The following is a 20891-nucleotide window of genomic DNA, read 5'->3' as shown; positions in this document are numbered from 1 at the left end:
AATAGGAGATGGGGAGCAAGGGAGAGGGATGCGGAGCAAGTGAAATGGGACAAGGAGGAAGTGAGAGAAACCAGCATGCAGAGACTGGGCGGCACAAAAGCAGGGGAAACAGGAATAGTGAGAGAGGTCAAGGGACAGACCGACCGTGAGTGAGCAAGTGAAGCAAACAGGCAGGTTGGAGACAGAAAGGGAGACAGACAGGTAGATAGACAGACAGGCCCACAGACAGCTGTGTTCATGCTGCAGGTCAGCCATTCTTTAAGATTATCTCAGCTATTTTGATTCACAGATTATTCATTTTATTGAGATTCAGGGCATTTATTATGTTGAATTGTAGGTGATCTCATTTGCTAAATCAGTTGATCCATTTTCTGTAGCAGATCACGTGCAGCGTCCACAGTAACACTTGGCTCAATTGGTCCCCACCAAAAACACCGTTCCCTCGTCACCGACTCCATCCCTCTCCCCGGTCACTGTCTGAGGCTGAACCAGACCATTCACAACCTTGGTGTCCTATTTGACCCTGAGATGAGTTTCCGACCATATATCCGCTCCATCACGAAGTCCGCCCACTTCCTCCTCCATAACATCGCCCGTCTCCACACCTGCCTCAGCTCATCTGCTGCTGAAACCCTTATCCATGCCTTTGTTATCTCTCGACTTGACTGTTCCAATACTCTCCTGGCTGGCCTCCCATCTTCCATCCTCCATAAACTTCAGCTCGTCCAAAACTCCCGTATTTTATCTCGCACCAAGTCCCGTTCACCCCATCACCCCTGTGCTCGCTGACCTACATTAGTTCCCAGTCCGGCAACACCTTGATTTTAAAATTCTCATCCTTCTTTTCAAATCTCTCCATGGCCTCGCCCCTGCCTATCTCTGTGACCTCCTCCAGCCCTACAACCCTCCAAGATCTCCTCGCTCCTCTAATTCTGGCCTCACGCGCATCGACGATTTTAATCGTTCCACCATTGGCGGCCGTGTCTTCAGCTGCATTGATCCTAAGCTCTGGAATTCCTTCTCTTTCTCTCCTCCTCTAAGACGTCCCTTAAGCCTATCTCTTTGGTCAAGCTTTTGGTCACCTGTCCTAATACCTCCTTATGTGGCTCGGTGTTAAATTCTGATTGATAATCACGCCTGTGAATCACCTGAGGGTGTTTTACTACATTAAAGGCGATATTGGCCAAGGTGCTTACCCTGAGGAAGGGAGGAACCATCACAGGCCGAGTCTCACTGGGCAGCTGTCCGACAACTCCGCGCGGCTGATTAGATTCCAGAATCTGTCACTGGAATACAACAGGACTATTTTTGAGAAGATGATTATATTTAATTTGAATATATTTGTCATTAATGGCATTTGATTGATTTACTTTAACATTAAATTGTTCTTTTCTTTCCGCTCTTTACATGGATTAAATTCAGTCACAATATCAGCTGCCAACTCCAGTTTGTGAGGGATATCAAGGACAACACTAAAGGTTTTTACAAGTATATTAAGAGAAAGAAGGTGACTCAGAGTAATGTGGTCCCTTAAAGACAGACGCAGGGGATTATAGTAATTGAAAGGGAGAGAGGGTGAAGAATTTGAAAAATTTGTACAGGAGAACTTTCTTAATTAGTATATTTCTAGCCCAACGAGGAAGGAAGCAGTGCTGGATCGAGTTTTAGTGAATGATGTAAGGCAAGTGGAGTGTATTTCAGTGAGAGAACATCTGGGTAATAGTGATCATAATATAATTAGGTTTAAAGTAATTACAGAAAGGGACAAAGAAAAATCAAAGGTGAAAATATCCAACTGAAAGAGAGCCAATTTCAGTGATTTGAGAAGGGATCGAGCACAGGTGGACTGGAAACAAAGATTGGCCAAAAAACAGTAAATGAGCAATGGCAGGTCTTCAAGGTGGAGATAGTTCGGGTATAAACCAAGGATTTTCCCATAAGGAGCAAAGATATGGCATCCAAAGCTCGAGCTCCCTGGATGACAAAGGAAATAGAGCTTAAAATAAAACAGAAAAAGGTTTATGACCACTGTCAGGTACAGAATACAGTACACAACCAGGAGAGTGTGCAGGGGGAAATTGAAAAGGATATAAGAAGGGCAAAGAGAGAATATGAGAAAAGATTAGCAAGTAACATAAATGGGAACCCAAAAACTTTTATAAAAATATAAAAAGTAAAAGGATAAAAGGAATGGTGGGGCCGGTTAGGGATAAAATAGGAAATCTGCTTGTGGAGGCAGAGGGCATGACTGAGGTACTGAATGAGGACTTTGCATCTGTCTTCACAAAAGAAGAGGATGAAGTTAATGTCGCAGTAGAGGAGGAGGGAGTAGAGATATTGGATAGGATCAAAATAGATAGAAAGGAGGTGCTAAATAGGTTGGCATCACTCAAAGTTAACAAGTCCCCCGGTCCAGGTGGGATGCATCCCAGGCTGCTGAGGGAAGCAAGGGTGGTGATAGCAGAAGCTCTGACCACAATCTTTCAATCCTCCTTGGATATGGGAGTGGTGCCAGAGGACTGGAGGATTGCAAATGTTACACCCCTGTTCAAAAAAGGAGAGAGGGATAAAACTGGTAACTACGGGCCAGTCAGTCTAATATCAGTGGTGGGAAAACTACTAGAGACCATTGTCAAGGACAAAATTAATTCTCACTTGGAGAGGCATGGGTTAAGAAGGAACAGCCAGCACGGATTTCTTAAAGGCAAACCATGTCTGACTAACCTGATTGAATTCTTCGATGAAGTAACAGAGAGGGTCGATGGAGGTAGTGCAGTCGCTGTTGTATATATGGACTTGCAAAAAGCATTTGATAAAGAATCACATAACAGACTTATTTGGAAAACAGAAGCCCATGGGATTAAAGGAAAAAATTGGTGGAAACTTGGGTACGTAATTGGCTAGGGGAAAGGAAGCAGAGAGACGTGGTGAACGGATGCTTTTCTGACTGGACAGAAGTATGCAGTGGGGTCCCCCAGGGGTCAGTATTGGGACCATTACTTTTCTTGTTATATCAAAATGACCTGGATTTGGGTTTCGGGAGCACAGTTTCAAAGTTTGCGACTGATACAGGACTTAGCAACGTAGTAAATAGTGAGGAGGATAGTAGCAGATTTCAGGAGGACATAGACAGACTGGTAAAATGGGCAGACACAGGGCAGATGCAATTTAAGACGGACAAGTGTGAAGTGATGCACTTTGGGAGGAACAAAGCAGACAGGCAGTATAATCTAAATGGGACTATTTTGAGGGGAGTGCAAGAACAGAGGGACCTGGGGTACATAGTCACAAATCTTTGAAGGTGGCAGGGCAAATTGATAAGATGGTTAAGAAAGGGTATGGGAAACTTGGCTTTGTAAATAGGGGCATTGAATACAAAAACGAGGAAGTCATGCTGAACCTTTACAAATCACTGGTTAGGCCTCAGCTGGAGTATTGTGGACAACTCTGGGCACCGCACTTTCGGAAGGATGTCAAGGTCATGGAGAGGGTACAGAGGAGGTTTACCAGGATGGTACCAGGGATGAGGGACATCAGTTATGTGGAGAGGTTGGAGAAGCTGGGATTGTTCTCCTTAGAGCCGGGGATAAGGGGAGATTTAATAGAGGTGTTCAAAATCAAGAGGGGTTTTGATAGTTTCTCCCTACTTGCTCGGTTTCCTCTGGCAAGCGGGTCGGTAACCAGAGGTGGTAGATTTAAAATAATTGGCAAAAGAACTAGAGAGGAAATGAGGAGAAGTTTTTCTTCATACAGAGAGTTGTTAAGATCTGAAACGCACTCCCTGAAAGGGTGGTGGAATCAGATTCCATGGGAATTTTGAAAGGGCAATTAGACATATACTTGAAGAGGACTAATATGCAGGGTTATGGGGAAAGAGTTGGAGTGTGGGACTAAATTGGACAGCTCTTTCAAAGGCACGATGAATGGCCTCCTTCTGTTCTGTAAGTTTCTCTGAAAAGTGGGTAAAATAGTGTGAGAGAGGGAATGAGTCTCGGAGAATCTGTGTGAGAGAGGGAGTGAGTCACAGAGAGTCTGTGTGAGAGAGGGAATGAGTCTCGGAGAGTCTGAGAGTGTGTCTCGGAGAGTCTGCATCTGGATGAAGGAGAGTCTGAGAGGTAGAGTGGGAGGGAGATGGAGAGGGAGAAAGGGTTTGTGAGAACGGGCAAGAGAGAATATTGGAGACAGGAAAGAGAAACAGTCTGTGTGCAAGAGAGAGAGGAAAGGGGAAGAGAGCCTGTTTGTGCATGAGAACGAAGGGATAGAAATGTGAGAAGTTGGAGAGAAATGAGAGATTGCATGGATAAAAGGACAGAAAACTGAGAGTTGTGGTTAACAGATGTTTCTTGCACTGGAAGGATTTAAACAGTGGCGATCCCCGGGGTCAGTGTTGGCACCATTGCTTTTCTCAATATCTGTGGATAGAAATGATCTGGACCTGGGTGTAAGGGGCACAATATCAAAATTTGCAGCTGCCACAAAGATAAGGAGTGAGATTAACCATGAAGAGGATTGTCAACAACTTCAGGAGGAGGCAGACAGGTGAGCAGTTTGGGCAGGTAGATGTGAGATGGAATTTAATGGGGAGAGATGTGAGGTGAGAAGAATAAGGAGAGGAAATAGACACTATACTGTAAAACTGTAAAAGGAGTAGAGGAGCAGAGAGATTTAGGGATTCAGATACACAAATCTTTAAAAAAGTGGGAGGACAAGTTGATAAAGCTGTTTTGCAAAAACCCCCATGGGATCCTAGGATTTATAAATAGGGGCATAGAGTATAAAAGGAAAGAGTTAATGCTACACCTGGACAAATCATGGGTCAGGCCACAGTCAGAATATTGTGTCCAGTTTTTGGTGCATTACTTTAGTAAGAATGTCGCGGCCATGGAGAGGGGCAGAAGAGATTCACTAAGATGATCCCAAGGATGAGAGTCTTGACATAACTTTTCATGACAGCAGAGAAGTTCAAATAAGATCAGAGAGTGGGGATCAAAATTATGAGGGGGTTTTGATAAAGTAAATGAGGGAAAACTATTTCCACTAGTACGGGTACGGGAGCACAGTGGTTATGTTACTGGACTAGTAATCCTAGAGGCTCGGACTAATATTCCGGAGTCATGAGATCAAATCCACGGCAGCTGGGAAATTTAAATTCAATTAATTAAATAAAATCTGGAATTTAAAAAAAACCTAGTATCAGTGATGGTGGCCATGAAACTACCGGATTGTCGTAAAAACCCATCTGGTTCACTGATGTCCTTTAGGGAAGGAAACCTGCCGTCCTTACCCGGTCTGGCCTATATGTGACTCCAGACCCACAGCAATGTGGCTGATTCTTAATTGCCCTCTGAAATGGCCCAGCAAGTCACTCAATTGTTCAAGACAGGTGGCACACCACCACCTTCTCAAGGGCAACTGGGAACGGCAATAAATGCTGTCCTTGCCAGCGACGCCCACATCCCAGTTCGTGAGTCGGTAACTGGAGGGCATCAAATTAAGAGAGTTTGGTTTTCTTTTTGATGTAGAGGGTTGTTAGGACAATGGAATGTCCGACCGGAAACAATGAGGGAAGCAGAATTTAAAAGGGAAGTGAATCAATATCTGAAGAAGAAAAGATGAAAGATCTTGAAAGGCCTTCGATAAGGTACCGCATAGTAGACTCATGACCAAGGTCAGAGCTTGTGGAGTCAGGGGACAGGTAGCAGAATGGATAGCAAGCTGATAACAAAACAGAAAAGAGAGAGCAGGGGTTAATGAGAGTCACTCAGACTGACAAAAGGTGGGAAGTGGTGTTCCACAGGGATCAGTGCTGGGAACACTGTTGTTCACCATTTGCATCAACGGTTTGGACTTGGGAATCGGAAGAACAATTTCAAAATTTGCAGACAACACCAAATTGAGGGATATAGTTAATAGTGAAGAGGACTGCGATAAAATACAGGAAGACATTAATAAACTTGCAGAATGGGCATGTAATTGGCAAATGAATTTCAATATAGATAAGTGTGAGGTGGTACAAATTTAGTAGGAAGAATAAGGAGGCCACATACTTCCTGGATAATAAGAGTCTAAATGGGATGGAGGAGCAAAGTGGGGTCTCAGGGTACAGATACACAAATCATTAAATGCAGTGACTCAGGGTCATAAGGCCATAAAAAAGCAAACAAAGCACTGGGATTCATTTCCAGAGGAATAGAATTGAAAAGCAGGGAAGTTATGTTAAACTTGTCTAGCACCTTGGTTAGACCACACTGAGCACTGTGCACAGTTCTGGTCTCCATGTTACAAAAAGGATGTAGAGCCACAGGAGAAGGTGCAAAAAAAATTGACAAGGATGATACCAGAACTGAGAGGTTATAACTATCAGGATAGACTGAACAGGCTGGGGCTCTTTTCTCTAGAAAAGAGAAGGCTGAGGGGTGACCTGATAGAGGTCTTTAAAATTATGAGGGAGTTTGATAGGGTCGACATAGAGATGTTTCCACTTGTGGGGGAGACCAGAACTATGGGCCATGAATGGAAGATAGTCACTGATAAATCTAGTAAGGAATTCAGGAGGAACTTATTTACACAAGGAGTGGTTAGAATGTGGAACTTGCTAACACATGGAGTAGTTGAGGTGAATAGCATTGATGCCTTTAAGGGGAAGCTCGATAAGTACATGAGAGAGAAAGGAACAGAAGGATATACAGATAGGGACAGATGAAGAGAGGTGTGAGAGGGGCTCGTGTGGAGCATAAACACCGGCACAGACCAGTTGAGCCGAATGGCCTGTTTCTGTGCTGTAAATTCTATGTAATTCCAAATAGTCCATAAATACGGAGAATAAAAGTGGGCCCAGCACTGACCCCTGGGGTAACCACTTCCAACCCTTCTCCAATCTCAGCAACTCCCATTAACCCGGACCCTCTGTTTCCGGTCCCCAGACAACTTTCTCCCCGCACTGTTCCATTTCCTTTTAAATGGCCCACCTGAACAGACTGGGCATTACCCCGGGGATCCCCCAGTTACCTTCACACCGTTGCTCGCCATGTCCCTGATTTCACTTGACATCCTTCACAGTCTCATCGAATTGTCTTGGTGCCTCCCGGCCGTGTGAACATCCAAAGAGGTTTCCAGTCAGCCTCAAGTATTTTCCAGCAAATTGTTCAAATCCGTTGCAGTTTTCCTCAAAACTCCTGGAAGTTCAGGCATGAGTTCTCCTGTGGAAGAAAGTCACATCGTGTTACGGGACAGAAGAATTAATGACCCTTCTGAAGTACTCGGTGTCGGCCTTGGCTCATTTGTAGCACTCTCTCACCTCGAGAATCATAAAGGTTGCGGGTTAAAGCTCCCCTCCAGAGACCTGAGCACAAAATCTCGGCTCACACTCCAGTGCAGTACTGAGGGAGTGCTGCACTGTCAGAGGTGCCGTCTTTTCCACGAGCCGTTAAACCAGTCCGGCCCCTCAGGTGGATGTAAAAGATCCCACGACACGATTCAAAGAAGAGCAGGGGAGTTCTCTCTGGTGTCCTGGCTAATATTTAATCCTCCACCAACACCTATAAACAGATTATCTGGTCATTTATCACATTGCTGTTTGTGGGATCTTGCTGTGCACAAAATGGCTGCCCACATTACAACAGTGACCTCATTTCCAAAGCCCCCCATTGGCTGCGAGGCTTTGGGTCGTCCTGAGGATGTGACAGGCGCTGGAGAAATGCAAGTTTCCCCCTCCCCGGGGCCGCCCTCCGCTCTAATCCCATTGCCCGTCTCTCGGTCCTGTCCCCGGGCTCGGGGACTCTCGGCCGGTCCAGGGCCCTTTAAGAGGGACGCGCCACACTGCGCATGTGCGCCGTTTATTTAAATCAAACCGCGCGATTCAAAGGAAAAGTGACGTCAGTTTCCGTCACAATAAAAACCGCTCGTTCTCAACCGAAAAAACGGAAAGTTTGTCTCGAGACACAACAGGAAGCGGTCACTGATCCGGCGGGTGATGTGCGCATGTGCGAACATTCTCCCAGAGTGCAGCGCGGCCCGTCTCACAGATGGGGCCTTTTCTCCGCCGCTCTGCATTGTGGGAGATTCGGCCGCCATGACGGGCCCGGGTCACCGAGTTCATCCAATCACCGGTGAAGCTTCCCGGATTGGTGGAACCGACAGAGTGCAGGTGGTCTGTGGAGCGAGAGAATCTCTGAGAAGAGGGGCAGCCAATTGGGGAAATCACAGGAGGTGGTGACCGGTCATAAACCCAATCGGTGAATGACGGATTGAACCAAGGAAAGGAATGAAGAAACTCGACTGGGACCTGTGGGAACAGGCGGACTAATAAATTTAACCCGTGTCCAGTTCAGGTCACCACATTACAGGAAAGATGGGATTGCACCAGAAAGGGTCCAGAGGAGATTTACAAGGATGGTCCAGGACTGGAGAATTTTAGCAATGAGGAAGGATTGGATCGGCTGGAGTTGTTTTCATTGGAACAGAGGAGGCTGAGGGGGGGATTTAATTGAGGTGTATAAAATTTTTGGGGATCACACGGACTGCATCACTTCAAGAAGTCAGCAGCTCACCACCACCTTCTCAAGGACAATTTCGGATGGGCAATAAATTCTGCCCTGGCCAGCAACGCCCACATCCCATAAACAATTTTTTTTTAAAGGTATTAAGGTCCTATTTCCCTCAGCAGACAGGCCAATAACCAGGGGGCATATATTTCAAGTAATTGGTGGAAGGATTAGAGGGGAACTGGGGATAAATTTTTTCACCCAGAGGGTGGTGTGGGTATGCACCTTACTGGCTGAAAGGGTGGTAGAGGCAGAAACCCACATCGCTTTTTAAAAGTACTTCGATGTGCACTTGAAGTGCCGTCACCGACAAGGCTGCGGACCAAGACCAAGAGTGCGATCAGGCTGGATAGCTCTTTTTCAGCTGGCACAGACACAATGGGCCGAATAGCCTCCTTCTGTGCTGTAAATTTCTATGATTCTATAACTTCTAGGGTCAAATGTGACATGGCAAAAGATACATGTTTATGGTTCCAAAAAAATCTTTCCAGAGAGGGAAGAAACAATGTAGAGTTCTGCCTGAAAGTGTTGTTCAGACAGACTCCATGAATTATTTTAAATGGGAGTGGTATAGGGACCTTGGAACAGAGGAACATTAAATTGGATGAGGGGAGAGAGGAAAGTCACCTGTTTCTGTCCTGTAAGATCCAAAGCTTCATTGAAAATGAATTCTTGAAGCATTTCTACATGGTATTTTTTTTGCAACATTATAAAAATATCCCAAAGTAGTTCTCCTGGTGACCTGGCCAGTGTCTGCACTTTGTAAAGTCTCCCTGAAATGTTTATATGTAAATCAGACAACAGTCAGAAGAGGGTAGGATGGACCTACACTACACTTGAATGTATTGTCATCTATTGGGTTTAAAGTTTCCGAACACTATTTATCAATAGTGTGAGGAAGCTCAGAGTGAAAGTGAGGAGGGGCCGTCTGACTGCAGTTTCCACTGGAAGAAAAATCACCTTCAGTGTGTACAGTGAGCAGAAATGAATTGCTATTGTTAAAAGTTCCCACTAACTTATTGTTATTCTACTTTAACAGAACGAGCCTGGATCTCCTGCTATGTTTAAACACTAAACTTCAGTGATTATAGCTCAAGTAAAATATTACCATGATTTGATTTAAATGGAGGAATGGTTTCCACCTGCCAAAGAATGTTGTCTGAAGCGAGGGTGTTTACTGCTAACAGCTCCCATCCTGTTTAATAGACCCCCTGAATGTCTGATTTACCAAAAAGAAAAACCCAGCTCAGTAAAGTTAAACATTCTCTTATTAATCTAAATATTTTATGAACAAATTTCAGTGTTTCACAAGGCAAGGGTGGCCCAGACATGGATTGGACCCAATTCACTGTAAAGTTATAAAAACACAGCCAGTTTAGCGACCAGGGAACATAAACTAAAAATTAGAATCAGGACTTTCAGGAGTGAAGTTAAGAGACACTTCTGCACGCAAAGAGTGGGAGAAGTTAAGACCACTCTTCCACAAAGGGCAGTTGATGCTAGCTCAATTGTTAAATCTATTATCTCAGCTTAAAATTTTGTTATGCAAAGAAGGTAAGGGATATGACTAAAGCAGGTATATGGAGTTATGTCACAGATCAGCCATGATCTCATTGAATGGTGGACCAGGCTCGAGGGGCTAAATGACCTACTCCTGTTCCTATGACCACCCCTCAAATACAGTGAATGAAACAATGCAATCTGAAAATAGGACTAACGACTTACAGTACAATCCCGAGGGCCTGTCGTGAGGAGAAGCTGAACATAAAGAAACTTCAGTCTTCTCAAAAGACAGGTGAAATTCAAATCCAACAGAGTTAAATCACAACCGCTGGGCTCGCTGTCCCTCGCACTCTGTGCCTGTACCCACTGGGCACATCATTGGCCCGTGCACATTAACCTTTACACTGGGCATTTGAAATCTACCTGGAGTCCCAGCCCCACTAAACAAGAATCTTTGCACCAGGGGCAGAGATCTTCAATCTTGGAAGAGAGTTCCAAGTCCACTGACTTTCAATCCTATTGGTGTTTGGACAATTAGCTCCAAACAGGAAAGTTTAACTGGAGTTTGGAGCCCGTGTGGGGATTCAACTGATCAATAGCCACAGAGCACCAAGGGAATGATTGGGCCATCAACCAGCCAGCACCAGAACCTCAGGCCAGTCCCACTGTCCCTTCAAAGTTCATTGACCTGTACAATGAGGGCCTGGCAAGCCTTCACCCATTGCTGCAGCCATCCCTGGACTGGGCATGGATACACTATTAACAGCCATTCTGCCACTACTGACATGGACCCATTAAAACCCATTTCACTAACAGGAGGAACTGTGGAGGAGTGCGGAGTGTTACTAACAGTATTAAGCACCCATTGCATGCTGATTGGAGCCAGAGAATGAAAAATGAGCAACCAGCCATTAGAAGATACAAGTAGTCACTGCTTTATTAGTCATTTGATAACTAGTTGAACTGGGTTTGCTTGTGTTTCCTGTGCAGGAACAAGGCAATCAAAGAAGCAGAGATCAGAGAGACAGCGGTCACAGTCAGGGCCAAAATCAGGACCACCTCAGACGCCACACCTTAAAAAAAAGGAACAAAAAAAAAACCAATGGTCAGTGAGTGAAGGAAATACGGAGGGAAAATGGAAACTAGCAGTCGGCCAACTCACCACCCGGAGACCTCTCCTGCATCCTTTGCTCAACCTCATTAAGGGGCTCAGTTGCCAGGTCTGTCACATCAGGATCCAGAATGACCAGGGGTCCAAGTGAGGCCTCACCCTCCCACTTCAATTCAGCATCACTCCCTGCAATATCAAACATTCCAGTTAGAGAGGGTAAAGGGTGACCTCCAACAATCAAGAGGATCAATGTCCTACCAGGTCCAGATACAAGATCCCTCCTTCCTCTGGAATCAAGTCGGAATTCCCTCGTGGCACTGCACTTGCCCAGATGACAACAGGCACACACGTCATTGGTCGATTCTTCCAATGGGGTCCAGCTGAACCAGAGAATCCATTTATCAACCAGGTTGTCCATCACCCTTTAAGACAACACATCCCAGAGAGAGAGAGGGGGAACTTACATATTCTGGAAAGTACAAGCTTTGTTCATGGAATCTCTCCGATCCACTGCAGCAACTTTCAGGTGACAGGTGATGAAAATCTGAGGGACACATTCAATACAAGTTGTTATTTAGTGACCTCCTCCCAACATGGGGAACCCAATGTTTGGCTTCCTCTTACCAAGGAACGGTCATCTCCAAAGAAGCGGAACGCATCCAGGTCAAACTGGAGTTTGTCCAGCTCACGTTCACCTCTTGGCAACACAAAGGTTGAAAAGGAGTCCTCAGCTTTGCTGTCCAGGAGGCAACTGAAGAAAGATTAAAAAAAGGGAAAAAAAGTGAATTAAGTGAACCTATTGAGACATAACCAGCTGGAGAAAGCAGAGAGCTCCTTACCCATGGTAGTCAATGATGTTGTATCTTGGGGTGGAATCCTTGTCTGGGCTCAATGTAGCTGCACAGCTGTCAATGTAGAGCTTCAAGGGCATGTGGTTGGTCATTGAAACAGAGGCCTCAATGTGAATGAGGTCACCCAGGTAGTAGACAGTCGAGGTGCGCTCTGTAAACCAGTCATCTGAAGTACAAGAGGACAAGGGTTGGAGACAGTGGATGTCACTCCCAGTGGGAGACAACAAAAAAGCACTCCCCATCCACACATCACATACCGTTCATAAGACGCAGTGAGAATGACAGAAGCCCTTCTCCAGACTTGGTCGAGCTGAATGGGATCCAGGTGGGCTTGATAGGGTCACTGCTCACATTGCCCTTCCTGGTAGGACAGGAGTGTAATTTCAGGACAACGTCAAAGAACTGCACCTGCTGTAGACCTTATTTGCCACAGAGTAAAGATTCTTACCTAAAATAGTGGCACTCAATGGGAATGACTGCTCCATTAGTTCTCACAATGGCAGATCCACGAGCATTTGGGGTGTGGTTCAGGTGGGTGGTGTAGACCAGGAAATCTCCAGCCATCTGAAAGACATCAGGTTAAGGAATGAAGAGCTGGTTTCATTGGACAAAATCTTTTTCTGGTCATTTTCCTGCCCTGTTAAGCAGCAGTTTGAGGGGTTTCAGCTGCTCCTCAATGACACATGATTGAAGCAGCTCCACCATTGGTTGAAGTTGCCTGGAGCAGCCTCTGTTACTCTGCTCAGTCCACCTTCTATTACAGGGGACTTCAGGCCTGCAGTCAGAAACCCTGAAATGATTGGCACTGCCAGATTTGATGAGCATTCTTTCCCATATAGAATAGAGCTTTCACCTTAAGGGGCTTCAAGTTACCCCTGATATGGAGCACAAAACACAACATCACTTTTAAACCTCATCTGTGTCCATGGAATCAAGGAGATTGGCAGGTATAATAACCAAAAGTGGAGTTCCCCTTTAATACATTGTATCCCAATTATTATTCCACTTGTTTCATCTTTCAAGAGAAGTCTCAACAGGAACTTCCACACTGAACATTCATTGACCACAAGTTGAGGCAACAGGCCTGAATATCCACAGGAAGGAACGGAAAAGATAAATCAATTGAGGCACAAAAGAACAGAGTGGTTTGGAGAAATGTCAGTGAAGGTTCAAGGTCAATAGAATTGAATCTCAGAGTTAGAGAGAAGTAATGACCCATTTAAGAAAGATGCAGTCCCTCAGTGACAAGTTGAAGTTCTTTAAAAGTAAAGCTAAGATAGACATGGCAACATAAAGAAGTAGTTTCACACAGGGTGATATTTAACAGTGGGCAAGAATTTATACACAGATTTCATTCAGGGATCTCCTCAGTGGCTGGAGTTTCCCCCGATGTTAATGAGTTCAGAGTGGGCAGTAATCTACACAGTGAAATTGGAGCAAGAGTTGAGGAATCACATTACCTGCAATCTGCTGCCACATTCATGGAGCCCATAGTCAAAGAGGACAGTGTGGTTCTGAGAGTAGATCCCAGTTGGCCGACAACCTGCTGTCCCCAGGGTCAGGTCAGCAGCTTTAATCAGGTGCCTGGTTCTAAATAAATCCATGTCTACCCTCACCAGCAGGTTCTGCTCTCCACACTGCACCATCACAGTCTGCAGTGGAGACAGACTTCTCCCCTCAGACACACTGAAATGGGAACCAAAGGGAGGCACAGGGGGAGGGAATCTCTGGGGCACAGGGGTGGGTTTTCCTCTTCTCCATGGAAATCTCTGGCCTCTAAACTGTTGCCAAATATCAGAGCAACAAACCACTCCAACTAACACCAGCACCGAGAACAAACCTCTCACTACAAAATCCCCCATGATACCAAACAACTCAACTATCACTTTACCCACCAACCAGCACCTTTTATACAAAACCTGCAGTCACCTGACTCCAATTGTCCCAGGATAAACGAGAAAACTAGACGAAACTGGAGTGCATCCTGGATATCCACAGGTCCAGGATGCTTGCGGTCCACGGGGGCGGTCGCTCGGCCTGTCTGCCTCTCTTCCGCGGAATGCTCCGCGCCCGGGTGGCCCTGGAGATGGAGCACGCGGTGTCTGCCGGTACGCTCGAGGCTTTCCGCGACCGGTGGGCACCGCAGGGGCTGGAGTGCATCCTGGACGAGGATAATAAAATTTTAATTTGAACACTTGGTTTTGGTTTATTTGGTTTTTTAGTATTTAAGCACACCCCACACCCCCCCTTCTTATAAAAGGGGGGCCTAACAAAATTAAAAAAAAAAAAAAAAGAGATGGAGCACGCGGTGTCTGCCGGTACGCTCGAGGCTTTCCGCGACCGGTGGGCACCGCAGGGGCTGGAGTGCATCCTGGACGAGGCGAATAAAGTTTTAATTTGAAAAATTGGTTTTGGTTTCTTTGCGTTTTTAGTTTGTAAGCACACCCCACACCCCCCTTCTTATAAAAGGGGGGCCTAATTTGGAAGAAAACAAAAAAAAAAGGATTGACCCCGCGGTCTGGACTCTCAACAAAAAAGAAAAAAAAAGAAAAAAAAAAACCTTTTTCTCTTATCTTTTCCGTGCCTTCTCGTGGATATTCAGCTGTTGCCTTAAATTGCGGTAAAAAAAAGGAAAAAAAAGAAAAAAAAAGAAAAAAAAGAAGAAAAAAAAGAAAAAATAAACAGAGCGGATTGAGTGATAGAGAGAGACACCAGCAGAGGGAGGTAGAGAGCGGTGTAACTGAGTACAGAGATACAGAGAGACACCAGCAGAGGGAGGTAGAGAGCGGTGTAACTGAGTACAGAGATACAGAGAGACACCGGCAGAGGGAGGTAGAGAGCGGTGTAACTGAGTACAGAGATGTGGAGATGCCGGTGATGGACTGGGGTTGACAATTGTAAACAATTTTACAACACCAAGTTATAGTCCAGCAATTTTATTTTAAATTCACAAGCTTTCGGAGACTTCCTCCTTCCTCAGGTAAATGTTTCAGGAGCTCCTTGAAGCCTACGCATTTATACATATAGAACAATACATGGTGTTTACAGACTGCCCCTGCAACTGCCCGTTCCCAAGGCAATCACCGTGTTCAGACAGAGAGGTGTCACCTGCAGAACCCCCGAATACACATTCAACAAAAAAACAAACAGGGAAAAAAAACAGAGAAAAAAAACAGAGAGAGGCAGAAACATCGGGAAGGCAGAGAGAGCCAGCAAATGACCCATTATATTAAAAACAGATAACATTTGTTCGCTGGTGGGGTAACGTGTAGCGTGACATGAACCCAAGATCCCGGTTGAGGCCGTCCTCATGGGTGCGGAACTTGGCTATCAATTTCTGCTCAACGATTTTGCGTTGTCGTGTGTCTCGAAGGCCACTTTCTATGAGCGGTAACAGGCTGCGGTTATGATGCAGACCGGGACCCAGGGCTGAGGCTGTGGTCATCAGTTACTCTGGGAGTGGCACAGTCTGGTTCATGACTAGCCGGGGTGAGAGTAACACCAGGGAGTCAGGCAGGTGTTTAGAAGGGTGTGGGTTCCAGCTCCCGTTCCAGGACTGGGACACATGATCCAGACTGACTGTGTCGTTCTGAGAGGGAGCTGCATCGTGAGAGGTGCTGTCCTTTGAATGAGGTGTTTAATGGGGGTCCCTTCTTTCTGCTCCGAGGTGTAAAAGATCCCGTGACAATTTGTGAAGAGCCGTGTCTCGTTCCTTGTCTCACTGAGACTCTCAGTTAATTGGTCTGTTCTCTCCACAGATTCGGCCTGACTCGCTGAGTTTTTCCAGAATATTCTGTGAGTGTTTCACTGAGCCTCGGGTTTTACAGTGAATGATAAAAGGATTGTAGTCAAACACTTGGCCATGAGCTGCTGAGTGATCTGTCTGGACATTGTTGCTTTTCGTGCACTGTCCCTTCAAGAGCTGTGGTCTGCCTCATTTCTCAGTGTGATTGTGGGTCTGACACAGAAGCGAGGGAGGAAGCAGCAGCCACAGCCCGAACTGCAGGCAAATTGCGAGGCTGGGACTAAAATGCTGTTATGCCCACACCGGGAGTCGAACCCGGACCACCTGGGTAAAAACCAGGAATTTTAACCGCTAGACCACATGAGAACTGAAGGGATGGTCAGCAGGAAGGGCACTGAGACTACACCCAGAAGGTTTAATGGAGGTTGACGATTATGACAGGTTTTGATACAGTAAATAAGGAGAAACTGTTTCCAGTGATGGAAGGGTTAATAACCAGAGGACACAGATTTAAGATCAATGGGCAAAAAAGCCACGGGCGGGGGAATGAGGAGAGATTTTTTTACGCAGCGAGTTTTTATGATCGGGAACGCACTGCCTGAAAGGGCGGTGGAAGTGGGTTCAATCGTAACTTTCAAAAGGGAATTGAGTGACTCGTTGACATGAAAAAATTTGGAGAGATATCGGGAAAGAGCAGGGGAGTGGGACTAACCCACTTCCTTCTGTGTTCATCCCTGGAAAAAACTCTCCCCCAGGTCACTTACAACAGCACTTTCAAATTCCTAACTGTCTGGACTTTGGCCCTCCATTCACCACGACATTTCTGCAGCCACCCATCTGCTCGATCAGACCCTCACCTCCATCTTTGATGCCCTTCTCCCCATTAAAACCATTACTCTTCTCTCACCCTGGTCGATCCTCCTTGTACTGCCCTCATTTTCACTCCTGTGAGCCCAAGGGCGCGCAGACTTGAACATTTATGGTGGACAACTGGTTAACCATTCATCACCAGATCTGGCTGGACCACATGAAGCACTATCGGGTCCTGCTCTCCTCTGACAAAACTGCTCACTATTCCAGGATCATCCTGGAATGTAAAGATAACCCCCGGCTTCTCTTCTCCACTACAAACCATCTCCTTACACTCCCCTCCCCCCTATCTTCTTAAACATCTCAATTAGATCACCCCTCAACCTCCTATACTCAAGGGAATAAAAGTCTCGTCTGCAAGACCTGTCCTCATAGTTTAACCCTTTTAGCCCCGATATCATTCTGGTGAATCTGTTCTACACCCAGTCAAGGCCAATATGTCCCTCCTGGGGTACGGTGTCCAGAACTGAACGCAGTTCTCCAGAAGTGGTCTAACCAGAGCTTCATGCATCTGTATCATAACTTCCACCCTTTGTATTCCAGCCCCTTGAGATGAAGGCTCACATTCCATTAATTATTTTTTGTACCTGTCCACTAGTTTTTAGTGATTTCTGGAGATGGACCCCTGAACCTCTCTGCTCCTCCATAGTTCCTAGTTTCTCGTCATTTAGAAAATACTCTGATTTATCTTTTTAATGTTCTAAGTGGATTATATCTCACTTCCCCACATTGAACTCCATCTGCCACAGTTTTACCCTCTCATTTAATCATCAATGTTCCTTCACTACTTCCTGCTCCCATCTACATTATTTACTGCGCCACCTAACTTGTTGGTTTAAGGGTGAAAACTGCCCTCCGCTTCACTGTAAGTGCAAGAGACAACTTTGTAGATGCCGTGGAGTGTTGCAGACCGGCTCGTTGGACCTGCTCGTTTCATCTCATCTCATTTTCAGCAAACCGGAATATTCCTGAAATAGAGGATGGTGAATCACAGCTCGAGAAACCGATCCCCTCGACCAATGGGGACTGCGCCTTCCAACAAATAGGCATTGATGGGGCAAGGTGAGTCTGCTGCTCAGAAATAATACAGCACAGATCATCACTCGTGCAAGCTTCACACCCTTTAGTTTGGAAAAGTAAACTGATGGGAGACAGCTGCTGTCGTGAATGGGTTTCCAAAACTCAAATCAAATGGATTTGTCCTGTGTTGTGAATTACTATTTGTCTGATTCAGGTCATCAGAGCAGTGGAGACTGCATTTTGGACATTCCGAATACCAATGCCCTGTCACGTGAGCCTGTCGTTCTATTCCCGTTCCAAGTCCTCTTTTAAATTTCGATGACTTCCCCGGAATTTGCTTGGAGGACTGTTCGAATCGCAGTCCAGCCCTTCCCACTGTCGCATCCTCCAAATCTCCACCCAGGATTTTCACTGGTGCAACTTTCATCAACTTGGGCTACTTTTTAATTTCACAAGCAAAGTGCTGCGGATTCTGGAAATCTGAACTATAAACAGAAAATGCTGGATACACTCAGCCGGTCAGGCAGCATCTGTGGAGCGAGTTCTGATGAAAGGTCGTCGACCTGAAACATTCCCTCTGTTTCTCTCTCCACAGATGCTGTCTGACCTGCTGAGAGTTCGCAACATTTTCTGTTTCTACTTTTTAATTTTTTTAATTTTCCAACTCTGCCGATCTTTCAATCGACCCACTGCGCGGCATCTGGTGGTTTGGATTCGGGGCTCTCACCGCCGCGGTGTGGGTTCGATTCCCGGTGAGGGAAATAATTTGTCCAAAACAATTATGAACTTTATTTAATAAATACATGAAACTCTGTAAAAGACGAATAATTGTTGTAATCGTCATTAATGAAGCGATAACTTTCTGCAGACTGACTGACGGAAATACTAACCTGGTTACCCAGTGACACGTGGGGAAGTTATTGTGTTTTGCATGTGATGAACTTTCATCCGTTCTCATTTGTATTTCCAGAGACTGGTTAAAATGTTCTTGACACCAGGAATGTGGTGCAGCCGTTGTCAAATTTAACAGGAAAAGCCAATTCTTTTCACAGGAGAAGAAACTCACCCTGGAGATTTCCAAATAAAGTTCCCGCCCGGGAATCTTTCGCGCATAAAGCGAACAGTGATAACCGTTACACTACGGAAACCGCTACCTAATTTATGGCGTGTTGTGGGTTCATCAAATAATTACATTTGATATCTTAACTTGCTCTTTATCTGTTACTTTCGATTTACATCCTCACCAGTTTTATACAGAAACAAGTAACAATGTTTCCGGGATGTGGTTTGTTCAATAACTCTGTCACTCAGTGTGAGAAATAAAACACAGACCGCCTAACGCAGGGCTCCAACCCATGAGCATAAATCTGCTACATGGCCGGTTAGCTCAGTTGGTTAGAGCATGGAGCTAATAAACACCAGACTTTACAAACAAACAAATCCACACAGAAAGTCAAGGGGAATATTTTTTTCAATAACAACCATTACAATGTTTGATATACCTTCGCCCCAGAAAGCCAGAAAATTCTGGAAATACTCAGCAAGAACCATGAGAAATAGGAGCAGGAGTGGGCCATCCGGCCCCTGGAACCTGCTCCGCCATTCAACAAGATCATGGCTGATCTTCTACCTCAACACCATTTTCCTGCACTATCCCCATATCCCTTGATGTCGTTAATATCGAGAAATCTATCGATCTCTGTTTTGAATGTACTCAATGACTGAGCCTCCACAGCCCTCTGGGGGAGAGAATTCCAAAGATTCACCACCCTCTGAGTGAAGAAATTTCTCCTCATCTCAGTCTCAATGGCCGACCCCTTATTCTGAGACTGTGACCCCTGGTTCTAGACTCGCCAGCCAGGGGAAACATCCTCCCTGCATCTACCCTGTCGAGCCCTGTAAGAATTTTGTATGTTTCAATGAGATCACCTCTCATTCTTCTAAACTCTGGAGAATACAGGTCCAGTCTACTCAATCTCTCCTCATAGGACAATCCCGCCATCCCAGGAATCAGTCTGGTGAACCTTCGTTACACTCCCTCAATGGCAAGTACATCCTTCAGCAAATCAGGCAGCATCTGTGGAGAAAGAAACAGAGTAAAGGGCTGAAATTTTAACCCCACGAATGGGTGGGTTGGGAAGGTAAAAATAGTAAAAATAACTAAACCCCGACCCCAACCCGCCCACTCCTGGTTTTAACGGAGGCGGGTCGGTCAGTGAAAGCTTTGAAGGAGGCTGTGGGCCTCCATTTTCACAGCTTTTTTATTTTTAACTCCTGGGGGCCGGGATTCCTGGGCCTTTTCCTTCACACCACATGAGAGGAGACGAGAAGGCCCGAAACAGCAGGTAAATGCCTTTATAGCACAGCTTGTGGGCCCGGAGGAGCAGGAGTGCTTCCCCCAGGCCCAACAAGCCAACCTGCCGTGATCCCACACAGGCGATCGGCCGACCCCCTCCAAATCACCGACACCCCTGCACGAACTACGAACCCCATGATCTCCGACCCCCGCGATGACCCCCGACCCCCGATGACTGAGCCCTCCCTCCGATGATTGACCCGTCAATGCCCCCGATGACTGACCCACCCATGACCCCTGACCACCTCCCATGACACCCCCCCCCCCCCCCCGATAAAATCATGCCCAATGAGTTTGATTCCCGTTGTGTTCTCTCTCTGTCGGTTTGCTGATAAACGTTTAACTCGCGGCCTGTTCCCATCAATGGTCACAAGTAGTAACAGACAGAGCGGGTCTGACCGCCCCGAGATGTGGAAAAGACATCAGTTTAGGACAAATGCCTCAAATCAAATGGTCTCCCGGCACCGAGAGAGACAAATTCCAGAGAAAAAGGCAGAAGAGAAAAGAGAAATAAAAGCTCAATAAAGACACTATCAATATTTCCCATTCTTGATGCCTGTCTATTTCTTGATGTGGAGATGCCGGTGATGGACTGGGGTTGACAATTGTAAACAATTTTGCAACACCAAGTTACAGTCCAACAATTTTATTTTTAATTGCACAAGCTTTCGGAGGCTGCCTCCTTCTTCAAGTGGTGTGGAAATGAAAATAACTTGGTGTTGTAAAATTGTTTACAATTGTCTATTTCTTCCCCAACCTTTCTGTGCCGGTTAAAATTTCAGTGTAAATAAATGCGAGAATCGACTCAAAGAACGAGAACAAAGCAACAAAAATTACCGAACACAGAATCAAACCCAGAGACCTTTAGATCTTCAATCTCACGCTCTCCAAA

The 20891-nt window shown here is 45.7% G+C and overlaps 1 protein-coding gene and 1 long non-coding RNA gene across 2 annotated transcripts; both read right to left on the bottom strand.

Moving 5' to 3' along the window:
- Positions 1-10957: 10957 nt before the first annotated feature.
- Positions 10958-11338, bottom strand: LOC137302020 (uncharacterized). Its single transcript, XR_010958400.1, has 2 exons — positions 11209-11338; positions 10958-11119 (listed from the first exon to the last, which is right to left on the bottom strand). It is a non-coding gene; the product is annotated as an uncharacterized lncRNA (long non-coding RNA).
- Positions 11339-11413: 75 nt separating this feature from the next.
- LOC137302223 (zona pellucida sperm-binding protein 3-like) lies at positions 11414-13865 on the bottom strand (the record flags this gene model as incomplete). The annotated part of the gene is made up of 7 exons (XM_067971879.1): positions 13469-13865; positions 12457-12572; positions 12266-12369; positions 11997-12174; positions 11782-11908; positions 11622-11701; positions 11414-11537 (listed from the first exon to the last, which is right to left on the bottom strand). Coding segments are annotated over exons 1-7 (915 nt in total), but the record flags the coding sequence as incomplete, so codon positions are not given.
- Between the last annotated feature and the right edge of the window lie 7026 nt (positions 13866-20891).

This window comes from Heptranchias perlo, chromosome 35, assembly GCF_035084215.1.
Source record: "Heptranchias perlo isolate sHepPer1 chromosome 35, sHepPer1.hap1, whole genome shotgun sequence".
In the NCBI taxonomy this organism is placed as follows: domain Eukaryota; kingdom Metazoa; phylum Chordata; class Chondrichthyes; order Hexanchiformes; family Hexanchidae; genus Heptranchias; species Heptranchias perlo.
This window is presented reverse-complemented; position numbering and strand designations above follow the sequence as displayed.